Genomic DNA, 27,127 nt, shown 5'->3' with positions numbered 1-27,127 from the left:
TGGACGATGAATAAGGAAGACCAAACAAGAATTGACACCTTTGAATCGTGGTGTTGGAGAATATTGAATACACCATGGACTGACGAAAGAACGAACAAACCTGTCTTGGAAGAAGTACAACCAGAATGTTCCTTAGATGCAAAGATGGTGAGACTACGTCTCATATACTTTGGACATGTTTTCAGGAGGGATCAGTCTCTGGAGAAAAGCATCATGCTTGTTAAAGTAGAGTCAGCGAAGGAGAGGAAGGCCCTCAATGATATGGATTGACATGGTGGCTACAACAATGGGCTTAAGCACGGCAGTGATTGTGAGGATGGCACAAGACAGGGCAGTGTTTCATTCTTTCGTTCATAGGGTCACTATGAGTCGCAACCAACTTGATGGCACCTAACAACATAGTCTTTCCAAGGCTTTAATCTTTACAGTAGGCTAACTAAAAGTCTGGGCTAACCAAAAGTCAGTGGTTCTAACCCACCAGCTGCTCCATGAGAGAAAGATGTGGCAAACTGCTTCTGTAAGGATTTACAGCCTTGGAAACCCTATGGGGCAATTCTAGTTTTACATGGTCACTACGAGTTGAAATTGACTCCACATCAATGGGTTTTGGGTGTAGGTAGAGGAAGTAAGCTCTCCTGGTGCGGTGGTTAAGTACTCCACTACTAACTGAAAGATAGGCCAGCCGCTCCAAGGGAGAAAGCTGTGGGAGTTGACTTCCATAAAGAGTACAGCGTTGGAAACCCTAAGGGCAGTTCTGCATCCTATACTGTTGCTATAAGCCAGAATCACCTCTACTGCAATGGGTTTGGTTTGGTTTGGAATTTTTCCACAAGCAGACTACCACATCTTTCTCCCGTGTAGCAGCCAGTGGGCTCAAACCACCAGCCAGATGCTTAACCACTGCGCCACTAGGGCTCCTTCAGCTGGGTAGTAGACACTGATGGGTATTTAATTTATGAAGGATGGAGACAGGATGGTTTGGAGGCAACAAAGAGGACACACACATATGAAGACATATATATTGCCTGAGAAATTTTTACTCTCATTAAATTATTATTTATAACTTCTTAACTTTCACTTCACTTTTTCTTTCTCCTTTTTTTAAGAGAAAAACAGCATTCTCCATAAACTTTAAGACAGACACCAAAAATAACAAAGCATGACTTTTACTCCAAAATCCAGCAACCAGAATTTCACCCTTTGTCAAATAATATTAACATAACTACAATGTGTGCAAATATGTAATTCCTTATTTCTGATCACCTGACCCCTGATACATCTCCTAATGGCAAACTGTGGGTATTTGGTTTAACCCCTGATTCTTTTAGACTACTTCCCTTCTCATTAGAAGTGTCTTCAGAATGAGTAGCCTTCAAAGTCCCTCAGTGGTGCACACAGTTTGCGCCCAACTGCTAATTTAAAATCTTGGCGGTTCAAACTCATCCCACATTTCTTTAAGTCCGTAGGACATACACACAAAATTTCAAGTAAAGTATTTTAATAATGTGGGAAAACACTAAAGTTAAGAGAAGACCATCCAGCGGGATGGTACATGTGGGTTGGTTAAGTAGTACTGAAAGTGGTTTTAAAGATGGATATGATGGGGCTAGGAGGGAAAAGGTCATTCAATGTAAATGTACTTAAAAAAATATCACAAGTGTTGCAATAAAAATTATGTGTATGGTTAAGAGTAAGACTACGAAGGAAATTTAAAGGATTCTTTACCCTAGAGAGAGGGTCTAAGAAAAGCTTAATACCAAGCTCACTCTTAATGCATGACACGTTATATACTTAAACTTTCAAAATGCTGTTTATAAAAAAGAGAAACAAGAATATTACTTTGAAAACAACTTGAATTGTGTTTTGCTTTGCTTTGCATTTTGCTTTGCTTTGCTTCTTGAGCAAACTAGTAGAAATAGTTGTTGTTAGTTGCCATCAAGTTGATTCCAACTCAGAGTGACCAATGTGTGTACAGCAGAGCTGTACTGCATAGGCTTTTCAAGGCTCTAACCTTTCAGACGCAGATTGCCAGACTTGTCTTTCAAGGTGCCTCTGGTTGGGTTCAAACCACCAAACTTTCGGCTGGCAGTCGAACACTTAGCCATTTGTGCCACCCAGGTAGGTAAGTGTTTTCATATTACATGACAACTTTGCTGTTATAAATATTAATAGCTTTAAAAATGTTTATAACTTTTCAAGTTTTACAGAAATTTCATCTTCTTACCTGTGTGCTTGCTTTTTTGTTAATTTAATTAAAACAAAATGCAGTGGCAAACATCAGATAAAATATATTCATTTATGCGATTTTTTTAGAATTGTGAAAACTAGAAACACTCTAAGAGCCCCCAAATTGGTGATGTAGAAAAAAAGATAAAATCTTATATAGCCATGAGCTACAATGTTCATAAAGGGTCTGCATTGTGTGAGAAAATGTGCCCTTTACAATGTCGAGTAAAAAGAAAAAAGCAAACAAAAAAGGAAACAAAATTATGTACATAGTTTTAAAAAATCTGCATAAGAAAGGTCAGAAGGAAAGATATCAAAATGTTAAAAAAAGTTTCATTTCTGTTGGACTATTAATGATTTTCTAAAAATCTCTTTTCACAATTTTCATTTCCAAATGTTAAATTTTAACTATCGATTCCTTTTGTATTTGGAATCATATATGAGTTTTTGTTTTTTCATAATGATATTTTTATTATGATAAATAGATACATAACAAAACATTTGCAATTTCAATAACCCTCACATGTACAATTCAGTGCCATTAATCATGTGCATCATGTTGTTGAACCATCGCCCTTAACTGTTTCCAAATTCTTCTATCACCTTTAACAGGAGCTTAACTATCTCACTTGTGCTTTCCTTATTCTTGCTTAACAAGTATATTTTAAGTTGTTTTCAGTCACCAGAATAGTAGAAGAAGGTACAAATGGAGGTCCCAAGAAGTTACACTTGATTGACTGGGCAAAACAATAATAATGACAATAACTAAATTAGTATTCACAGATGACATATATTGAGTGCTTTCTTTGTATTATGTATCACAAATGTTTTTACATTTTAAAGTATTCACTTAATTTGCACACCAAGTCTTTGATGTAGATCTACCGTTATTCTCATTTTCTGTGACTCAGTTTCCTCATCTATAAAATTCTACCTGAGGATTGAATTAAATGAATGAATATAAGGATGTCTGAATTAAATGAATGAATATAAGAAAAGCACTCAGAAAAGTATCTAGACACCTCGGTCATCCTGTGTAAACATCATTGTCATCATTGTCACCTCCATATCATCATCAATATTTTACAAGTGAAACTGAGAATCACAGAGATAAAATAGCTTGCTCAAATTCTGCCCCATTTAACCACAGAGTTGGTGCCCTGAAACCTAATGACAAAAGCAATAGATAAGTAAAGATTTCAATTACAATAAAAATATAATTGCTTGTGAGACTGAGTGCTCTTAAAATAAAAATTATATCTCAATATTAAACTTACTTTCCAATTGGTGTCCTGGCATCAGGAGCTCAGTTGTGGTATGAGTATTCATACTTCCCAGCTCTGTGACCTTAGACAAGTTGCATAAATTTCCTAGGCCTGAAGTTCTTTTTCTAAAAGTGAGGTTAAAACACACACACACACACACACACAGTAACAGCAGCTAATAATTTTTGAACCCTTATTATATGCCAGGCATTGTGATAAATTAATGATCACAGCTTCCCTGTGAGTCAAAAATTATTTATAATCCTCCTCTTTCTGAAATTGAGGCTTAGGAAATCCACTTCATGTCCACAGCAAATAGTGATGGGCCTGGGATTTGAACACAGGTCTATTTGAATTCAATGTCTCAGCTCTGTCTTAACGACTATTCGGTGCTCCACTATTAGAACTCTCAGGTCACTTCCACATCTGACAGGCTATCAATATTTGCTATTATGGGACACGGGCATGACCTGGAAGAAGGAGCACAGCTTCTTTCACCAAGCACTTCTGTGAATCCAAATCTCACTGTTTTTACTGTGGTTAAGACAGAATTAATGAAATGTGTTTGGTTAGCCCCTAATTTTCATAGTACTGTGTTAGTATTTTGTAAGAAAAGTTAACATCCTAGTCCAAGTATATAGATTTTGGCATGTGATGAGTGTTCATTTAATATTTAATTAATTACTATAGCAGGCAGCTTTAGATTTACAAAGTGCATTACCTGATTATTCAATTGACCATCATAAGAAAACAGTACAAAGAGTGCAGATTCAGCCATCTGTCATCTTGCAATTAAGGATCTGTGTATTCAGAAAGGTTATGAGTGCTGCCCAGGTCATCTCGAAGTGGGAAAGCAAATATGACCTCCTAATTCCAAGCTTGATGCTCTTTCCACTGACCTCAAAACCAAATTCGTCGGAGCTCTAAAAAAGATCAGAGATAAAGTTTTCCAGACTCAAGTTCGAGCACTTCAGGATTCGTTTCTGCTCTGTCTTAGGAACGGTTAAGACTTACTGCAGTTGGTTTGATTAGAAATTGTGTCCAATTTCTGAAACTCCACTGATGGACACTTTGGCAGTTCATGTATAAAAACTTGAGAGCCTGTTTTTCTTCTTCGTGTTTCTAATTGGCATTTTTTCTATCTAACGATGGCAAGTGTTATACTCCCCTTGGCCTCTTCCAACCTTCTAATTCTATGTAGTAATTTGCCATCTACTGACAGATGTGAAGGTAAAAGCAAAGGCATGTCACAGACTTTGAGGCTAGAAGAGAAATTTCCTTTCAAACAAGCCCAAATTGCTATTCTCTAAAGTCACAAAACAGTGTAGCTGCCACCAAGGAAGGTGCTTTCCACCTAAGTGAAACTACCTCGGTATGATCATTTTTATTGATTATCCATGAGAACAACAACGACAACAAAATAAGAGAGTGTAAAACTCAGAAAAGGCTAAGGGAAGAGGAAAAGGTTGAGAGTTTCAAGAAAGAGCCGTGTACCAAGAAACATCAAAATCGGAGCTGTGGTTGAGGCTGCAAATAATTTTACTTAAAGAATGTTAAGTTTATACAAGACAAAATGTAGTATGGCTAAAAGGGAGAAAAATCATTTATTTAAGTTTCCTAGAGTCCCACAAAGATAATTGTCTGCAATATCTATTATGAAGGAGATTACAACATAATATTTTATTTTTTATAAAAATCCTATTAATGGTACCTAACTCAGCCTTCCTGTATCTAACGGAACAAACTTATCAACTTAACACTCCATCGGAGGACACTGAATGGTATAGAAAACAGGGAATATCTAGTTCATCTATGATGCTCTACATGGCTCCCTTCAAGCCCAGAGTATAAAGCACTAGGCAAATATAGAATAAGATTGTATTCAACAAAATGATGACAGATTTTTTTTTTTACCACTCCAAAGACATTCCTATTCATCTTAGTCATGTAATTCTGCTTCCTGTATCACATATCTCATTTATATTATTTCATGAGAATTGGTAAGCAAAGATTCTTAGAGTAAAAAAAAAATTAAACTCTCCATAATGCTACAAATCATAGTCAATAAAGGCTTCTTTCCTGCAATCTAGTTGCTGAATATAGCTATACAGGTGTTTCTTTATGAGTTCCTGCTAACACATATTAAAGTAAATGTCCCATTAATACAAGTCTGTGGCTTGATTTGCATCTGAGAAAAGCCTTCTTCTGAAAATACTTCCATTTTACTTTTTTCTTAGTGTTTACGAGAGTCTGGCACATAGTAGATTCTCAATAAACATTATTAAATGAATAAATAGTTTGTTATAGCATCACATGGATCTTGAACTCTATTTGGGGTGCTTTGATACGCCGTATACTTGCATTGAAATATATTGTATTTCATCAAAAATTCTTATATCATTATGGAAAGGTTTACCTAAAATCGTTAAGTGTTGCTATCAGTTTTCAATTTTCACAAATCCAAACAACTTGGCAAATGAAAGTACCACCAAACTACCATGTTTTTTGGATTTTATTAATTAGGAGAGAGAAGGTTACTGTTATCAATTGTATACAAGTATAAATTCATGTAATTAATAATGCTAGCTTGACGCTCAAGCATATATTCTTTAAAATATACAGTTTAAACATCAAATATAATAAAAATTGATCTGTTTATATACTCTCATTTCCTCTGAACAAAAATTAAAACCAATTATACTCAAATAAAAAGGAATGAATGAACTAATTTTGGAATTTTTGAAAAATAAAAATAAGTTCGATTATACATAATATAGTCAGAGAGCTTGTTTAATGTTTTGTTTTTTTCAGTGTCTTAACATATATTTATCTTTTCTCAATTTGCTTCAATAAAAACATTTTAACTACCCATTTCATTTGTGATTTAAATTATGTTTTTAAAATTTCATGAAATGGAAATTAAACTAACATGACACTTCAGTATGTCTTACTTAACTTTTTCCGTTCTCCAGCCTCTCTAAAGAATACAAAGCAGTCAGAGCACAATTTAGCAACACATTGTTTCTAAAATAAATAAATGGCTCTCTGCTCCCATTTAGGGAGAGTCCAGGGTTAAAGATCCTAACCAAATGGTGAAAACCAGATACATGACATTTGAAAAGAGATTATATAACCAAAGAAGTAAGAAAAGGGTTTATGAAGAAATTGTCAACGATAATTTAGTTTTTAGGATCCCGGAGGAAAGGAATGCATAGGAACCCTTTTACACCCTATTGGTAGTTAATACACTCTCACTGCAGCAATGAGTGGGACTGACTTTCAGATGATATTAATAATAATATGCTAATAACAGTATGAAAATGTACATCTTGTTATCACTTCGTAGATTACAAAGCACCAGTATAGTTTCTGCAATGCAGTAAACATCTGATAAATAACAGTTGTTATTACTGGAGTCGCTGAGTGGCACAAATGGGTAAGTGCTCTACTGCTAACCCAAAGGTTGGAGGTTTGAGTTCACCCAGAGGCACCTTGGAAGAAAGGCCTGGTGATCTACTTCCAAAACTCAGCCATTAAAATCTGTGGAGCACAGCTCAACTATAACTCACAGTTGGAATTGGCTCATCGCAACTGGTTTTACTATTATTATTATTTGACCTATAATGACCTGTAAGAGAGAATCACATTAGTTTGAAAACTAATGTAGCTATCAAATATAATTTATATATATAATTTATATATATATCAAATATGATTTATCTGTTTTATTTCCTCAGGCCCATATTATTTTCTTTTGGTTTTATAGTCAGGTCTATTGCATGCCTCAATGTGCTAAGAATTCACTTCCATTAATGGAGCTTCCAGTACAGCACAGTGAAAGTCCACAAGCATGGCCAATTTGAAATTTACAAAGAAGTTACTGATTGCGTTTATTTTTTTCTCCATTACTACAAAAGTTGCTCAGGGTTGCAGAAAAGGAAAAAATAATTCATAAATGTTTAAATTATAGCATTAACTTTTCCTTTTGAATTCCCCTCTCGCATCCCCCCTACTCCCAACACACACATACATAGCAAAGGTAACCGTGTCAATAGTTTAGCTCTGGAAATTTCCAGACTCTCGTCATTTTACTACACGTTAATGCCTCTCCCCATATGTCACCATTTGGAGGAGGGTAGGTGGCGTAGTGGTTAAGTGCTACGGCTGCTAACCAAAGGGTCGGCAGTTCGAATCCGCCAGGGGTCTTTGGAAACTCTATGGGGCAGTTTTACTTTGTCCTATAGGGTCACTATGAGTCGGAATCGACTAGACGGCACTGGGTTTCCTGGGAGTATAGGGTCTAGTCGTAACTGTGACAAATCTCTAAGCACCCCATATTTTATTTTATGCATGAAAACTTAACTTCCAAAAGGAAACTTGTAAGGTTCTACAACTCACTTACATTTATCTGATTTCCTTCTTTGTTTGATTGATTTTTCCCCTCTGCAGTATTAGCCACTTTCCTGTCCAATTCTCTACGCCATTCAGTAGTCAATTTTAACTAAGCAAAACCAATTTGATACATCATTTATTTACTTATGTATTTATTTTTTTGTTTTTTCCCTTCATAGGGAAAAGGCAAGGCAAGTTCTTGTTTATTGAGTACTTGCAATATGCCAAGCTTGATGCTAAGTGTTTTATATTTAGTTCACACAATAACCCTATGGGGCAAGTATTATCTCCTTTCAATACATGAGGAAATTAAATTAATTGACTTGTCTGAAGTCACACAAGAATATTGATCAGGATTTCCACTCCAACCTGCCTGTGTTCATACCAGTTAAAATAGTTGCTGTCAAGTTGACTTTAACTCATTGAGGCCCCGTGTGTGTCAGAGTGTGTGTCAGAGTATAAGTATGTTCCATAGGATTTTCAATGACTGATTTTTTGGAAGTAGATCACCTGGTCTTTCTTTCTAGGTGCCTCTAGGTAGACTCAAACTTCCAACTTTCTAGATTGTAGCCAAGCATGTTGTCGTATTTGGTCTAAGCTGCCCATTCTCCAAAGATGTCAAATTTAAACTTGATTATCTCTCAAATGAGATTATGTGTGTCATCATTGAGATTCTCTTAGAAAACTGAAAGAAGACTTTCCTTTTATGTCTTTAAACTGGTCCCTTAGTAGACAACATACCACTGTGGTACACCATGATTTCTTCTTAATAACCATGAAATTATCTTGTGAATGGTACAAATATACTGCATGGTACTTTACACATGTGATAGGGGTGGGAGGAGAGGTTAGAAGAGTTAATTTGTTAAATGTAAACTTTGAAGTATACCAAAATTATAATTAAGATCTTTGGCATTTATTTTTATTGTACTGTGTTGGAATATTTAAAAAAAAATGTTTTCAGGCTTGTCTTGATATTTGATAAATACAAGGACTGGAAACTTTCTTCCCACTGCCTGGTCTAGAGTTTTCTCCACTGTCCCATCCTGATGTTTACGTCATTTACCAACAACATATGAATTATTAGCATTTTGCTCAAAGCCGCTAATGTTTCTACCATGAGTGCCTTGAAATTTTTGTTTTGCTTTTTTTAATAATAAGACTTAAAAAATACTCTGTCAGGAGAGATGAATCAAGTGGTACTGTCACACAATGATAAAGCTGTGTATGTGGATTATATTTTTCTAGTAAAAAAAATCTTTAACAATGGTAGAGGGAAAAATAGAGTAAGTCACATTTAACTTTTTTTTAACCTCAAGACATACTAAGAAATACATTTTAAACAGTAACCTATTGGTGACATGTAGCTATATGCAATTAAAATAAGTTTCTAAAACAATATCTACCCTTACTATCATGTGATACACTCTGATATTTATATTCTACTCTACCCTATTTTATTCTACTCTTTACTAAATGCTCCCTGGTGATGCAGTGGTTAAGAGCTACAGATGCTAACCAAAAAGGTCGGCAGTTTGAATCTACCAGCTGATCCTTGAAAATCCTGTAGGGCAGTTCTACTCTGTCCTATAGGGTTGCTATGAGTTGGAATCAACTTGATGGCAACAGGTTTGGTTTTTGGGTTTTGGTATATTAAATGTTGGTCTCAACGCATTAAATTGGTTTTAAAAATAACTCATAAGTTACTATGCACAGTTTGAAAAAATGACTAGACGATGTCTTTCCTTGAAAAGGCTTTGTGTGTGTGTGTGTGTGAAATTCAAGAGAAAAAAAATGCATCACTGAGCTGAGATCTCTCCTTGCAAAGTCCCCTAAAATGAACATATCTGACTGTCACACCCCTTGCCAAAAAGTCTCCTCATCTGAACATTTGGTTAAATCAATAAGTCTTTTGTGAATATTTGCAAATGTGCCAAAAAAATAAGATTTCATAACTCCTAGCTCTGATGAATTCCAAAGAATACTCTTTTATACATAAGGCTACATCATTTAACAATATGTCCTCTTGCTTTTAAAAAATTTGAGCCATACTGCTTCCTCCTATAATTAGCATCTGAAATATGGAGTGTGGAGTCTGCAATGGAGATGTGAATAGAAACAACCAGGAACAGTCTGTACTTATCATCAGACTCAAAAAAAAAAAACCACAAAAGTCTCTGGTGAGGTCACCTTGTTGCCACACGCCTCCTCCTTAATTTATTTTCTTTTTACCATAATTAATTCCTTTCCTGGGAACAGGGAAAGGTGCTGCTTTCAAATCCGGGTAAAAGAACCCTGAAACACACTCAAAAGATTTTCTTAGTGGGAAAACGAATAGATTTCCCCCCTCCAGGGAAGAGAAAATAACCACGAGATGTGCACTCCACTTTTTCTGGAAGTCACAACTACTAGCTTTTTTCATACTATTTTCTAATCTGTGTAGTGGTTTCTTTATCAGACTATGCTATGGAATAAATGAATGAACTAACAAATCAATGGACTATCATACTGTATATGACCATGTTTTAACTCTTATCAAAAAGGACAAACAATTCAATTCTCCCCCTTCCCCCAACTGAGGTTTAAATTCACTTTTTCACAGTCCCTCCTAGTAGTTGTCCATTCAAGGCTTGTGCACAGTGGTTACAGAAAACTGATCTCCTACCTCCTAAAAGGTGCAATTCCTTCCTTGAATGGTTCCGTTAATGAACAACAGCTACAAAGAAACCCTTTAAAAAATTGAACCATAATTTGTTACTCTGATATTTCAGTCATTAGCTCTACTTGTAATGTCCCTGGCCATGTAGACTGAGTCTAGCTCCTATCCATCTGAAGGCTTCTCAAATACTCAGAGATAGCAGTCAAGTCCCTGTCATGCCTTTTCTTCTCTCAGCTAAAATCATGCTCTGAGAACACGGTTTCAAGTCTCATAGCCATTCTTGCCACTCCTTTGAATAGATCATGGTCCATTGTGTTTTAAGTGTGATGCCCAACGCTTAATCCAGTCCAGTTGTGGTCTGAGCAGAGCAAGTCACAGAAGGTTAGTCCTGGGAGGAACCTCCAAAAATATCTTTTCCAGTCCCTTTTCATATGACAAATGAAGGAAGGAGCTGAAATGATTTTGTCAGTCACGTATTAAAAACTCCTAGCTCTGATGTCAGTGATCTTTCAGCAAAACTAATCCTTTTAATTTTATTTTTTTCCAACTTCAAGGTATTATTAATATAATCCACATCGCTTGAAAATATGTTCTCATGTCAATGAGAAGGTCACTACTCTGGACGAGACTTATTACAACATAAGAAAACTTTCAGGTACTTAAGAAGATATGTGGGAAACTGTAAACAAATGAACAAATTTTAAAAAAGGGAGGAAGGAAGAAAGGAGAAAGAAATAGATAGATGGAGAGAGAGAGAAAGAGAAACAAACAAGGAACATCAAGATCCTCTAGAGATTTGTGGATCTCTATCCTTGCTTTGTCATATGTATGTCTCCTTTATGTGTGTGGGTAGAGTATAGTTTGCCAGGCAGAAATTGCTTTACATCCTGTGTTTTGTGTGTTCTAAGTACTCCAATGGAATATAAATACCTCACACCATGTCCTCCTATTCCCTGGCTTTCCTCATTCAAAAGCGGCCTCTGTTACTCATGCTTCACCATTACAAACATAGAAGCTAATACGGCTATAATGACTGAGGAACTCAATCACAATACCAGGTCTCTAGTAAATAGGAAGAATGGACTTTCAGATTATTCAAAATCTAAAGCTCAGACGATAATGTTACCTCTGTGAGAGCTAGAATAAGGGAGACCAAGGAAAAAAACACAGGTATGTAACTCCTACCCATAAAATAAGTAAATAATAAAAAAAAAAGTAAATAGTGAATACCTAAAAAGCATACACACTCAGAGATGACCTTCAAATTCAAAGAAGCATCTGACTACTTGCAACTGATAACTTTCCATAGCCACATATCACCCAAGGTCTTGGGAGAGCATTACAGTGACATCCTCGAAAAACAATGTTCCTTCCAACTTAGTCATAAAAAAAAGTCTGCTGCCGTCAAGTTGATTCAAAGTTATAGGGATCCTATAGGACAAAGTAGAATTGCCCCGCATGGTTTACAAGACTGTAATCTTTACAGAAGCAGATCACCAGGTCTTCCTTCCATGGAGCCACTGGGTTAATTAGAATCTCCAACCTTTTGGTCATCAGCCAAGTACTTAACCACTGCATCACCAGTGCTCTTTAACTTAGTCATACACCCTCTCCTTATTTATCAACACCATTAAGTTCCAAAGACCAGGTTGTTATGCAAAATTGGTGTTATGTGAAAATTGAGGATGGCCAATATCAGATCACAAAATGGAGGACGACTACATCATTACCTAACTGCCAAATTACATCATTACATAACTGCCAACCACTGAGAATCATGGCCCAGCCAAGCTGATACATAACTTTAACCAGTAAAGCCAGTGTTATTCTAGCCTCATGCCTAGGTGTTCGTTACTGCCAGACATATGTATTTATGTGCAAAATAGTTGGACAGTAGATTTTTTTTTTTTTTTACCACCGTCATAAATGCAAAATGTTGGATAATGTGATAGTTGATAAATGAGGAGAAGGTGTACTGGGTATGAAATAGTTGGGTGAAAGTTCTGATATTTGCCACAGTAAATGGACAGAAATGGTAGCTGGGAAAGAAGGTGTGGGGATGTTGTCTTAGGGATTTGTCCCTTATAGAAGCTGAGTCAGAATCAATTCATAAAATATATAATCCAAAAAAAAGACCCTGAAAATAGGGAATATACTGCCCAGGCCATAGCTAGATATGTTGGTGGATACTTTTTTTTTTTTTTCCCTGAGAGAGGCAATAATAATTGCCTTAGAGGCTATTGGCTAAGAGGCCAATAGATTTCTCTAGCTGGAAGCAAAAATGAGAGGGACCACCCCTCTGAACAAACTTCTTAGGGCTACCTGTATTTCTTTTAGCTCTAACAATGAATTTTCTGACTCTGAAGTATGAATATGAAAAATAGCCTCTTTACTATTTAAAATTGTAAATATTTCTCATATTATGAATCCATGATCTAATTTATCAGCAACCCCCCCAAAAAAATCTCTGCATCTTCTGATTTATATGTATTAAGTCAATAGTGGACTTGAAGTACTTATTGGTGAATATCAAGGACTGCAGCCTTCAGTATGGATTACACCTCGACATAAAAAAAGCAAACAAAAATCCTCACAACTGGACCAATAAGCAACATCATGATATAATGGAGAAAATACTGAAGATGTCAAGGATTTCATCTTACCTGGATCCACAACCAATGCCCATGGATACAGCATGCAAGAAATCAAGCATATTTCATTGAGCAAATCTGCTGCAAGAGTTCTCTAAAGTATTAAAAAGCAAAGATGTCACTTTGAGGACAAAGGGCCACCTGGCCCAATCCATGGTATTTTCAATCATCTGATATACACGTGAAAGCTGGGCAATGAATAAGGAAGTCTAAAGAAGAACTGATATCTTTGAATATGGGGTTGGTGAAGAATACTGAATATACCATGATCTGCCAGAAGAATGAAAAACTCTGTCCTGGAAGATGTACAGCCAGGGTGCTCCTTGGAAGCAAGGATGGCAAGACTTCATCTTAAGTATTTTGGGCATATTACCAGGAGGGACCACTGCCTGGAGAAGGGAATCTTTCTTGGTAAGACCCTCCAAGAGATGGACTGATAGAGTGGCTTCAACAATGGGCTCAAGCACAACAAAGATTGTGAGGATGGAACAGGATTGGCCAGCATTTCTTTATATTGTACATAGGGTCACTATGAGTTGGAACTGACTGGACAGCACCTAACAACAACAATATAATTATATCATCAATCAGTAACTATACAGATTTATGGGCACTTTTTTTTAAGACTTCCAGAATTTTTGTGAAACAAAGGAAACCCTTCTTTAAAGTTTTCCCAATCTTTCAATATGACCTAAGTAAAGGTGCACTTCATCTATTTTACAGGTCAAGAACAAAGGGCCATGCTATTTCTTGTGGCCAATTTTTCTGATGAACTCTTTCCTTTGTGGTCTCTGCTACTATCTTAGTCACCAACTTGTTTAGAAAGATCGACACAGCTGAGATGTAGGGGAGAGGAGTAATGCAGTAAGATGGAGAGGAAATACAGTGGCAACCAAGATCTTGGGTAATTATCCCCAACAATGATGGGGAAAGAAATTTCTGGGCAAGAATCTTGAGTCCCAAGACCCAGCTCTATAATGAATTATGTTACATGTAAGGCCAATTTACTTGACCTTTCTGTCTCTATTTCCTCAATTGCAAAATAAAGAAGTTAGATTAAATGCTCGCCTAAGACCTTTCCTGTGTTAACATCCTACAAATCTATCAGTAGTTTGTGTGTCTGAGTTGTTACCAACAGCACTCCAAATATTGCCTCAACACCATTCAACCCCTGGAGAAACAAAACATAAAGCCCCTTTAAAAAGTACGTAATAGGGTCAATGTAACTTTTCTTATATTTCTAAACTAATTTTTATATTGTTGCTCTGATACAGTCACAAGTATAGAAAATCTGTGATGGGAAAACCGTGTTTGCATTCTAGAGCTGAACTAAGCCCACAGACCATGAATCACATTGAAGGTCTTTCAAAAAACCTTGATAGTTACCATATTTTTAGCAGATAATAGACGGAAAGCCATATCATAACCTGAAGTAGGTACAACATTGCAATATGCAGGTTAACTTGAAGACAATGGTTTCAATGATGTTCCATTACTCGTAAAACTTACTGGAACATTTTCCCAGGAGAACGTCACTAATCTGCTTTTGCTCGGTTTAATTTAGCATTCCCATATCATTAGATGAAAATAAGAAATTCAAGAACCAGTGCAAACAAAAAAGGGAGTTGGGTGTAAACAGCATTTTACAATTAATCAAGGGAGGTATTTTGGCACCTAATTTTTAAAAAGAAGCAGAACTGAAAAATTACAAGTGCCTGGTAATTATACATATGCTATATATTCATAAATAATGAGTTAGGTACTATTATAACACAAAATTCATTCATTCAGCAAATAGTCTTTGAGCACATATTATGTGGCAGGCACTTTGATAGGTCCTGGATATGTACAGTGGAGTGTCAATTAAAGTCAATAAAAAATATAAATTGTGAAAGTCCTTTAAATTACCCCTAAAGTACTACATATAGAGTCCTGGTGGCACAGTGGTTAAGCATTTGGCTGCTAACCTAAGGTTGGCACTCCCAGCCACTCCATGGGAGAAAGATGTGACAATCTGCTTCAGTAAGGATTACCCGGTGCCGTTAAGTCGATTCCGACTCATAGTGATCCTACAGGACAGGGTAGAACTGCCCCGTAGGGTTTCCAAGGAGCATCTGGTGGATTTGAACTGCCGACCTTTTGGTTAGCAGCCAAACTCTTAACAACTACACCACCAGGGTTTCCATTCAGTAAAGATTACAGCCTCAGAAACCCTATGGGGCAGTTCTGCTCTGTCCTGTAGGGTCTCACTCAGTCTACTCAGTGACAACCTGTTTGGTTTTTTGGTTAAAGTATAATATAATGGCATCTTGGTTATCTAATGCTGCTATAACGGAAGTATCACAAGTGGGTGGCTTTAACAAAGAGAAATTTATTTCTTCACAGTAAAGTAAGCTAAAAGTCCAAATTCAGGGCATCGGATCCAGGGAAGGCTTGCTCTCTGTTGGCCTTCTCATCAGTCATCCCCCAGACTAGGACCTTCTCTGCATGGGGACCCTGGGTACAAAGGACGCACTTTGCTCACAGCACTGCTTTCTTGGTGGTATGAGGTTCCCCTGTCCCTCTGCTTGTTTCTCTCTTTTATGTCTCAAAAGACATTGCCTCAAGACAAAGTCCAGTCTTGTAGACTGAGTCCTGCCTCACTAACACAATTGCTGCCTATCCCCCCTCATTAACATCATAAAAAAGAGGCAGGATTTACAACATACAGGAAAATCACATCAGATGACAAAATGGTAGACAATTACACAATACCAGAAATCATGGCCCAGCCAAATTGATATGCACATTTTTGGGGGGGACACAATTCAATCCATGACACATGGTGTTGTGCATGTAGCCCCGTTCAATAATAACCTTTCTCCAAATAAACGTTAGATTAAGGGGAAGAAAGTAGAGATGGAAAATATGCAGATGCCAGCTATTTAGAACATTTATGTTTAAGGGAACTATCTAATTTATAAGAAGCCCTAGTGGCGCAATGGTGAAACTCCTAGCTGACAACCAAAAGGTCAGCAGTTCGAATCCACCAGCTGCCCCAAGGGAGAAAAGACATTGTGATCTGCACCCGTAAAGTTCACCCTGGGTCTAAAGGATACACTCGCCTCCTAGTTCTTCGTTCTTGGTGGCATAAGGTCCCCCATCTCTCTGCTCACTACTATCTTTGATATCTCAAAAGTAATTGACTCAAGATACAACCTAATCTTGTAGATTGAGTCCTGCTTTATCAACATAACTGCCTCTAATCTGGCCTCATTAACATCATAAAGGTAGAATTTACAACACATAGGAGAATCACGTGAGATGACAAAGTGGTAGACAATCACACGATACTGGGAATCATGGCCTAGACGAATTGACACATCTTTGGGGGACACAATTTAATCTATAACACTGACCCTCTACTTTCCCAAGCATGATGTCCTTCTCCAGGAACTTGTCCCTCCTGATAACATGCCCAAAGTAATGTGAGACAACTCTCACCATCCTCGCTCCTAAGAAGCATTCTAGGTGTACTTTTCCAAGACAGATTTGTTGATTGTTCTGGCAGTTCATGGTATATTCATTATTATTGACCAACACCATAATTCAAAGGCATCAATTCTTCTTCAGTCTTCCTTATTCATTGTCCAGCTTACACATGTATATGAGGTGATTGAAAATACAATGGATACATAATTCTTTGAACAGGTGCATCATAATTTATTTTACCAGATGACTATTGGTATATATTTAGGTCATAATAATAGTCTTATTTTAGTAGAAGCCATTGGTCATGACTGTGAGTTTCTTTTGGAGCACATTCTTGGATTAGCCTCTCCCGCATTGTTCTCAAGCTCTTCTGAAGCTAGAGGAAGCTCCCTAATGAAATTTGTGATTTATTTGTTTGAAGTAAATCAAAACATACCTTTATTGTTGGCCTTTTGCAAACCTACTTTTCACTTCCTCACCTCTTCGTATTTCCTCACACTCTTCACTAGAAATTCATTCCCATTTCAATTTTCACCAATTGTCAGAATTCTTCCTATTAAAATTCAACTGTCAAATTTCACCTCCTTCATTTAGAATTCCACCATGACCCCCATAAACATATACCAGGAGATGAGTTCTTTCTCTCTTGATTTCCTTTGGAGATTTATTTGTAACTTTATGTCATCTTTCATTATAGTTATATAAGGAATGATAATACATGTCTTATCTCCTTTACAAGATTTCAAGCTCCTTTAAGATAGGTAATATATGAAACATAGGACTGTCCTCCATAAGACTACCAGAGTGCCTTGCGTAAATTTGTGTTTAGTAAGTACATGTTGCATATATATACTCGCAGGAAGCAATTCCACTGGATTCTGTTAAATTGCAATAGCACACTGAACCGGAAGTCAATATCTATGAGTACTACTCCTGGCTCTGAAATTACTATTAGGCATATCTTAGACGAATTATTTAGACCTTAAAGACTTTACATTTTAAAATGGAAATAAAATATCTGTATTACCAGCTTGTCGTGAGAATCAAACAAAATAGCAGTTGTATAAGAAAAAAAATCTCAGCACTAGAAAAGGTCTCAAAGATCTCCTGATTCATTGTTCAAAATCTCTATATATTAACATCACTGTAAGTAAACAAATTTTACATGAACATTTTCAGAAGTAGAAAAGTCTCCATCCAATATAGAAGTCCATTTTATGTTTGTGTAGCTCTGAATAGTATGAGAACACATCCCTATATAATGAAAAAAATCATGATATTATGCTACTTGATAACAAAAATTTTGCTGTATCTGATTGGTGATTGGCTCCCAATCTCTGAAGCAGGCTCTCGCTGGTCGTTTCATTAATTTTCCAATCACTCAACTCCACATGTTACAGGATTGGAAATTTTGGACCACACTGATAGCATTATTGCAAGATTTTTAAAATTTCGACTAATCCTCACAATAACAATTAGCTGTAAAAATTGTTTTGTACCTTCTTCAGTATTCTGCAAATGTACAGTGCTTAGTATATGCAGCAAGTTATCCTAGAAAAAGCGTTACCCTAAAAAAAGGGTAACAAGGTCACCCCATTTTGGTCACCAAACTTTTCTAGGTCAAGCCAACCTCTTCTCTCAAATGGAGGCAACAAATCTATCCCAAACAGCCTTGACTGAGAATTAATGAATAATGTATACAAAAGCATTTTAAAGCCACTGTAAACAATACAACAGATTAATATTATTATTTATTAGCTATTGTACAACCTCAGATATTCTTTCCTCACTATCTGAAAATAAAGAAGCAATGAATTTCAAGACAAACTAATGGTGAATTATTAAACATTACACATTTCAAGTATGTTCTCTACAAGGATAAACTTAATTCATACTTAAGTTCATTTGTAAAGCATTCAAAATTTTAAAAATGTGGACCCATATGATTACAGATGGCGATAGGAACATTATAACATACAGGAATAATCTTCTTGTTGGAAGAAACGTGTATTTCATTTACACATTTACTATTCTGAATGAAATACAGCCCAAGAGTTAAATCTACCTCCCAAATTTCCTGCTACAGAATTAAACTCTGGTGTTTTGAAGGCACTGAGAAATGTAGTACTTTTATATACACAATTATATAAAAAACAAAAACTCATTGCTGTTGAGTCGATTCTGACTCATAGCGACCTTATAGGGCAGAGTAGAACTGCCCCATAGGGTTTCCAAGGTGCACAGGGTGGATTTGAGCTGCCAATCTTTTTGTTAACAGTCGTAGCTCTTAACCACCATGCCACCAGGGTTTCCCACAGTTAAATATACACATATAAATGTCTATTTGACCATACACACTACTGAAAAATAGTTATAAGAATAAACTCTTTTGTAATTTTCTATAACAGCTTACCTGGGCTAGAACTGGCTGCTTTCTAGTCCTTTTGTATCTTTATATGTAACTCTCTCTAACTATAAGAAATAATAGGGAGTCGAAGCATCCTTAAACTGTTAAAGGCGTGAGTTGTTCAGTGAAGATTTAGAAAACTTTGAAACTTCTAGTAACAAACAACAAAAAGCACCATTACAGCAGAAATACAAGCAAGGTAATATATACTCCAAAAAAACTCCATTTTACTAAATGATGGCCACATGAAACTTATATTAGTTTAAATCTGTGTTTCTAGACATCTGCCATCCAAACCCTTCTCAGTAGTACTGGTAAAACTGAGACACCTTAAAAGATCCAAAATAATAAGGAGTATTTCAGGCTTTAAAAAGATAGCATTTTAATGGGGGAGCTGTTGAATGCATAATAAGATACACAGTATGGATGTGAAGGAAACTTACCTTCTGTGTGTACAGCTGACACATACGTCCAGTTATACCTCTTCACTATGTCCACCATAGCCCGTGCCTGCTGGGCATCTGAAGGCACAACTCTCATGAAATACTTGAACAGAGTCTTGTCGCTCAGATCCATGCTTGTTGCCGAATAAGCAATCTGAGGTATGTTGAAAAGCTGGAGCAAGTTCTGGACCTGAATGGCCACAGAACTGGAGCCAGGCCCAATGACCCCCACTATGGGCTTCTTGGAGCGGAAAGAAGAGGAAGAGCCATCTACGCAGCGCACCAAGCCCTCTTCCTCTTCTGAAGAAATGAGGGAGTCCCTTATGAACTCAATACTCTGCTCTAGAGCCACAGCCGAATGCCAGCAGGAATCCCTTATCTCACAGCCCAGTGTGATGTTGGGCAAGAGAGTGGGATCTGAGTTGATCCTTTCCAGGGTGTGCAGCATGGCTTCCACTCTCTGAATGCCATACTGTTCACGAACTGCCCCGCACTTCCTCTCATGAACTTTGTCCACCGTTGGCTGGTGATGGACAGAAAAGAGAGCTCCAATAATGATGTCACCGGGCATGTGAGCCACCACCCTCCTCTCATTGGACTGTGCACTCCCACGGACATCTTCTTTCAAAAATAGGACTGCCAGGATCAACAGAAGGACCATTTTAGGAAAGGAGTTCAAGCACATAAAGATAGCATGGTGGAGAAAATCAGGAGGGTTTTGATGGATAGAATCGAACAATGTTCTATGTTGAGTGGTAAAGCAGGAAATCAGCCAGCAATTTAGATGCACTCTCTAAAGGACCAGCATGCCCCAGGTACCATTTAGTTAGATGCATCCATGTAATCATGATCTTCAAAACCTGAAAAAAAAAAAAAGCATGGATTTTAACAACAAAAGCGCAACTAGTTTGGGGAAACACCAATTGTCTTCGCTAGCAGGAAAATGAGGGCTCCGATGATACAGGTAACCTTAAAGAAAACAAGAACCCTAATTTTTTTCTGAATCTCATTTCTGTCTTCTATGTGATTTGATGAAGCTGCTGATGTAGCTTCTAGACCTTGCTTTACGTAGACTGTTATTTTTCCTTTGTTCATCTGGAGTACGCAAAACCAAACCTTCTGTATGGCAAGCAAAACTAGACTATTATAGGCATGAGAGAGTGTCCTACACGCAAAACCATGTCAAGAACAAAAAGCTTTAGGGAGTATGTACGTATCTCAAAATATTAAACTTTGGTGGTCTCTGGGTGCAGGGGGTGTGGGTAATTTTTGTGTTGCTTTAATTTTCATTATGCTTTTTGTTTCCTTCCAAGTTTTCACCTTTGAGCTCGTACTAATTATGCAATTAAAAACTAAAGTTATCTTTTAAATCAGCTTAAATACCACTGCCCCAAATTTAATATAAAGCACTTTGAATAATCTACCCAAGAATAAATAAGTATTGTGTCTTACTTACATATAAGATAGAACAGAGACACCTGAGGTCAGGTGGGTATTTCCAGTAAGCTAAGGTAGAAGGAGGACGGTTGACATATTATGAAGAAAAATGCCTCCTAAATACACAGCAAGGCATAGTAAAATGAGTAACAATTTTTTGAGAAAAGGATGCTCAGGTTCAAGTCCCAGTTCTGCTTTTTCAGAATTATTTAGTAAACTGTTTAACCTCTCAATACCTGAATTTCCTCATCTGAAAAATGGGGAAATGTGTGCTGGGCTGCCTTTTGGGAATCAATATCTCAACCATGTAAATGCTTTGCAATTTGAATAAGGCTATATGTAGTCAGGAAACCCTGATGGTGTAGTGGCTAAGACCCATGGTTGCTAACCAAGAGGTCGGCAGTTCAAATCCCCCAGGCACTCCTTGCAAACCCTATGGGGCAGTTCTACTCTGTCCTATGGGGTCGCTATGAGTCAGAATTGACTGGACGGCAGTGGGTTTGGTTTGTTTGGTTTATATATATTCAAGACAAGATCTTTTTTGTTATTAAATTTCCAAGGATATTCTGTGGCTAGGTAGTGAGGACAGAAAATTCTCTGGCAACCCACTCAGTCCTCCAGAGAGTCTGCAAAGTAATTACAGAATCTTGTAATAAAATTCACAGTAATCAGTCCTCTAGCCCTGATCCAGGAAAAATTTCCACATTGAGAAGGCTCAAAAAGGCTGGAAGAATGTATGTTTAGAACTATCTTTCCAAGTAGAAACTTACTACAGCTATGAATAAAGTCATCTATTTCAGTTTAAACTCCTGATTAGAGGGAAATTGTGTCCCAAGTTGGCTCGAACAAATTCTAGCATAATTGGTAAAAGGGAACTAACAAATTAATGATTTGGATTATTTAAAGGGATTTGTAAGGTTCGTATTTTGTATATTATCATCACTGCCAGCCAAGGATCTCAGATTGTTTTAAAGTGTCTAACTGTTTAAGCACCGTCTTTAAAAGACAAGTGATATTTCTTTAGGAATTTATGCAATGATGATGCTTCTTCAAGAATTCTAATGGTTTCCAAAACTCATCAGATATGCAAAAATTCCAGGCCAGCCACAAAATAAATGTAGACTGAATCACATTTCTAATCACTCCCACCCTCACTTTCACTGTATCCCATGGCAACAGAGAAAGGCTCTCTGTGTATAGTGCCAAACACTAAAAAAAAAAAAAAAACTTGTTCAAATAACTACACATTCCAATATAACTAGATGTTGTCAATATTTAGAAAGAAAATCAGGTTGGCTATAAAAGTTGGCATTGCAGACAAGGGGGAAGGGAAAAATAGCTACTATTTTCTCAGAAACCCTGATGGCATAGTGGTTAAGTGCGAGGGCTGCTAACCAAAAGGTCGGCAGTTTGAATCCACCAGGCACTCCTTGGAAACTCTGTGGCACAGTTCTACTCTGTCCTATAGGGTCACTATGAGTCAGAATCGACTTGACTGCAATGCGTAATGGTATTATTTTCTCATTGGGAAAATTTCTAAATATTTTAAAGTAGAATGTATTTTCAAGCCTGCCCTTTACTTTCTTTCAGCCAAAGAGCTGGGGACCAATGGTTATTCTGATGGTCATGTGAATTCTACTACAGAAAAAAAGGAAAATCCTGAAGAAAAAGCAATCACAATTCTTCCTTAAATTTCAAATGTTAGTGAGTAAACTCAACAACAAAAGAGAGCTCATTTGTGTTATGTAAGAGCATCATAGTGATATGAGAGACTAGAATTGACCCATCAAATTTATGAAGCTGAAATACCAGTTTCATGCATTTTATTAATTATTTTAGGTAGGTCTGATATATTAGGACATAGTATATGTATTAAAACATTAAGAGACTGTCTTTCTATTATAGGCTAAATTATTTAATTAGCTCATTCAACAAATACATATTAACCATTGAGTGGAGAGATTGATGTAAGCAAAAAGTGCAATGATGTGCATTGATACTGATAATCATTATTTTTCATTGAGCAACCGTCACAAACCATGTATTTATTTACTTATCTAGCAAATATTTTTGGCATGCCTATGCCATGAGACTCTGCTAGGCATTGCATATTCAAGAGTGAGCAAGGTATTCCTATGCTCATGGGGTTTATAGAGCAAAAGGAGAAATGAGATATAGTCAAGTAAGCAAATAATTACACCTTCTGAACTGCAACGAAGAAAATATAAAGAAAAATAATAGCATAAGGATACCAACTTAGATAGTATGGCTAAGGAAGTATACTTTAAGAGGTGATTTTTTCTGAGACCTGATGAATGCAAAGAACCATGAAAAGGAGAATTAAGAGAATGAAAAGGTGCCAGGCAATCATGTGAAAAATGAGGCTACAGCATGAAGAATGGCATGACTAGTGGCACCAGATGAAGTTGGAAAGATAAGAAAGAGCCAGGCGATGTAGGATTTGTAAGTTCTTATAAGGAATTTGGATGTTAAGTATAATAAAAAACCATTGAGACACCATTCAATCTACAACTAGAAAATATTATTCTGGCTGTTCATTATTCTGGATAATGGATTGGGGAAATCTGATTAGGAGACTTCTTTAATAATCTAGGTAAGGAATGTAAGTAGCTTGTCTCTGATTGGTGGCAGGTGAAAAGGAGAGAAGTTGACACAATCAGATATATTTTGCAAGTGGAATTGACTAAACTTTCTGATGGACTGGATGTGGATAAGGTAGAGAAAGGAATCAGGGTCTATTCCCAGTTTCTAGTCTGAGAATTTAGTCTGAGCCATTAACAGAGATGGGAGAGGCTTAAACAGAAACAGATGAGAGATAGAGGAAAAATAATGATTTCTTCTGAACATGTTACATTTGAGATGCTTTTGAGGCATTCAGGTAAAATGTCAAACACGAAGGTGGATTAAAAAAAAAAAAATCCAAACCCAGTGCCGTCAAGTCGATCCCGACTCATAGCGGCCCTATAACAGAGCAGAACTGCCCCATAGAGTTTCCAAGGAGCGCCTGGTGGATTTGAAATGCCGATCCTTTGGTTTGCAGCCATGGCACTTAACCACTACACCACCAGGGTTTCCAGAAGGTCGACATGTAAGGCTAAATCTTAGAGGAGAGTTTTGGGTGAGAAACATGAATTGAGGAACATCAATATGTAAAATCTTTGGAATAAATGATATCATCTGGACAGCAAGCATAAATAGACAAAATGTTAAGCTGAGAAGTAAGTCCCACTGAGAGGTCAGGTTCTGAAGAATCCAGCTAAGGAACTGAGGCAACACAGAAAGTCAGGAGAGAAAACAAGAGCGTTTGATGTTAGGGAAGCAAAAAGAGAATGTCCTATTCAGTTTATATTTACACACATACAAGGATGTTGCAGAGAATAAAATACATCTGGCTGCCCTGAAGATATTACATTCGATGTGTATTGTGCATCGTGGAGATGTGTGTGACATAGTAGTGTTTCTGTATGTGGCATGTATGTGTTAATCTTATAACAACCCTGCAAGAGAAGTATTTTTTATTACCTATATTTTACAAATGATATAGCAGGTTTTGATAAGTTAAAAACTAGCCAGTCACTCAGAAAGTAATTGAGTTAGAATTCATGTCTGTCTGTTGATTTCATAATATACTCCTCACTATCTCCTGCTGTCTCACCACCTCTTCTGGCAAGAGAAGCATGTTCAAAGTCTATGGAAAAGAAGAGGGGCCATCCAACACCATCTGAAGTATCAGAAACAACTTCCCAGACCTATAGAATCTTACACGGGCTTACCTAACAAACTACCAGGTGAAGACCATTCTAGAAAAAGAAAAGCTAATTCAGCACATTAAATGGACAAATGTGTATGATTATCTAGTACAATTGTATTTATATTTCCCTGCCATCTACCACAATGACTGCTTCATAATCTGGCTTGCTTGCACAATGGCTACTCTCTTGCTATTAACTGTGATGTTCCAATGCCTAGAAAGCACACTTTGAAATAAATTATGACATAGAAATATGACATAATTTTGCTACAACTCAACTTACCATAAATTTAAACAAGTCAGCTCACATGCTCCCAAATATATATAAATTAATGGGGCATAAATTCAAACTAGACCAGAAGGGAGAATATAATCTTTATCAGCATCATTCATGTGTTCAATGTTTATCGAGTAACTATTCTGTGCCAAGAACTCTTCTAGACACTGTGGATTCAGTTATGGACACAATTCACATACGTTCATGCCCTCATGGAGCGTATAATCTATGGGGGGGGGGAGTAGTCAAACAATAAAAAAGACAAGTAAAATCACTAGACAGTGATAAGGGTTAAAGAGAGAAAAATAAAGCAGGAAAGAAAGTGATAGTGATGTGGGAAATTTTGAATAATGTGGCCAAAGAAGTATATGCTTAAAAAGTAGCATTTATGTAAATAACATAAGGACGTAAGGGAGTGAGTAATGCAAACATGTAGGGAACAAATATGATAGGTAAAGGTAAAAACAAATGCAAAGTCCTGGGGGCAGGTTTATGCTTGGTGTGTTGAGGAATAGTGAGGATGTTAGCATAAATCTACCCAAACCTGTTGCCATCAAGTCAATTTTAACTCATAGAGACCCTACAGGACAGGGTAGAACTGCCCCATAGGGTTTCCAGAGAGTGGCTGGTGGATTCAAACTGCTGACCTTTTGGTTAGCAGCCAGATTCTTAACCACTGCAACATAGAGTGAAATCAAAATGGGGAAAATGGAAGGGGTGAGGTCTGTGAGATAATGTGGACCCAGATGGTGTTGAGCCTCTTTGAACTTTGAAAAAATTTGGCTTTAGCGTTGCATGATGAAGAGTTTTCAATAGAGGATACAATTTGAATTTTAGCAAGAATAAGGGCACAAAGGCAGAAGATGAGAGCAATTACCAAAAAAAAAACCATTGCAATCAAGTTGATTTCAACTCATAGCTATCCTACAGGACAGAGTAGAACAGACCCATATGGTTTTCAAGGAGTGCCTAATGGATTCAAACCGCTGACCTTTTGGTTAGCAGACATAGCTCTTAACCACTATGCCACCAGGGTTTCTGAGAGAACAATTAGGTATTATTACAATATTTCAGGTAGGATACGACTGGCCTGGACTGAGGAGATGGCAGTATGGATAGTGAGAAGTGGTAGAGTTCTGAATACATGTGAAGGTAGAGTGAAAGGATCTGGTGTCAGATTTGGCTGGCAATGTGAGGGAAAGAAGAGGCAAGGAGGACGATAAGATTTTCAGCCTAAGCAAATAAGAGAATGGTGCCACATTGACTGAGGTGGAGAGGACTCTGGAGAACCAGGTTTGAGTCAAGAGAACAGAAGTTCAGTTTTGATATATCAAGTTTGAAATGCTTGTTACCTATTCAAGAAGAGATATTGAATAAGCGGCTGGGTATAAAAGGCTGAATTTCCTAGGAGAGGCCTTGATAGGAGATACAAATGTGGAAGGCATATGTGGGAAGCATTAGTATACAAATGTTCTTTTTATAAATCATGAAGCTGGATGAAGTCACCTGAGAAGTGGAAAGAGAAAAGAGACTATTTCTAGAGACCAAGCCCTAGGGAATACCAAGAGATAAGAAGAAACTAGCAAAGGAGACTGAGAAATTTTTGAAACAGACCATTTTCTAGTGTACTACAGGGGAGAGGAGGCAAAATGTGAAGCATTTATGTTATATTATGAAGAAATTTAAGTCAGGTATTATTTGACATCTACATGAAACATGGAAACCATGGTGGTGTAGTGGTTAAGGGCTACAGCTGCTAACCAAAGGGTCGGCAGTTCGAATCCGCCAGGTGCTCCTTGGAAACTCTATGGGGCAGTTCTACTCTGTCCTATAGGGTTGCTATGAGCCGGAATCGACTCAACCGCACTGGGTTTGGTTTGTTTTGGGTTTACGTGAAACATGCGTGGCTATGTATATGTGCACGAATACTGAAAAGATACACACTGACATTAATAGTTCTTTCAGTAGTGGAAATATAGGTAATTTTTATTTTCTTCTTTGTCTTTATATTTAAAAATATATATATATATATATATATATATATATATATAGCTACCACGCATCTGTCATTTTGTTGTATTGCAGTGGCTTGCATGTTGCTATGATAGTGGAAGCTTTGCCTTGCCA

At 37.0% G+C, this 27,127-nt stretch overlaps 1 protein-coding gene across 3 annotated transcripts in view; it reads right to left on the bottom strand.

The window, feature by feature from the left end:
* The window catches only part of GRM5 (glutamate metabotropic receptor 5), a 574,274-nt gene that overhangs the window by 532,206 nt on the left and 14,941 nt on the right, over window positions 1–27,127 (bottom strand). For all 3 annotated transcript variants that reach the window (XM_049890686.1, XM_049890685.1, XM_049890687.1), the window contains exon 2: window positions 19,515–20,374. In XM_049890686.1, coding sequence (XP_049746643.1) covers window positions 19,515–20,199 — 685 coding nt within the window. In that variant the 5' untranslated portion in view covers window positions 20,200–20,374. The remainder of the gene's footprint in view (window positions 1–19,514; window positions 20,375–27,127) is intronic.

The sequence above is a fragment of the Elephas maximus genome, chromosome 7 (assembly GCF_024166365.1).
Source record: "Elephas maximus indicus isolate mEleMax1 chromosome 7, mEleMax1 primary haplotype, whole genome shotgun sequence".
Lineage (NCBI taxonomy): Eukaryota > Metazoa > Chordata > Mammalia > Proboscidea > Elephantidae > Elephas > Elephas maximus.
The sequence above is the reverse complement of the archived record's forward strand: the minus strand, read 5'-3'. Positions and strand labels throughout refer to the sequence as shown.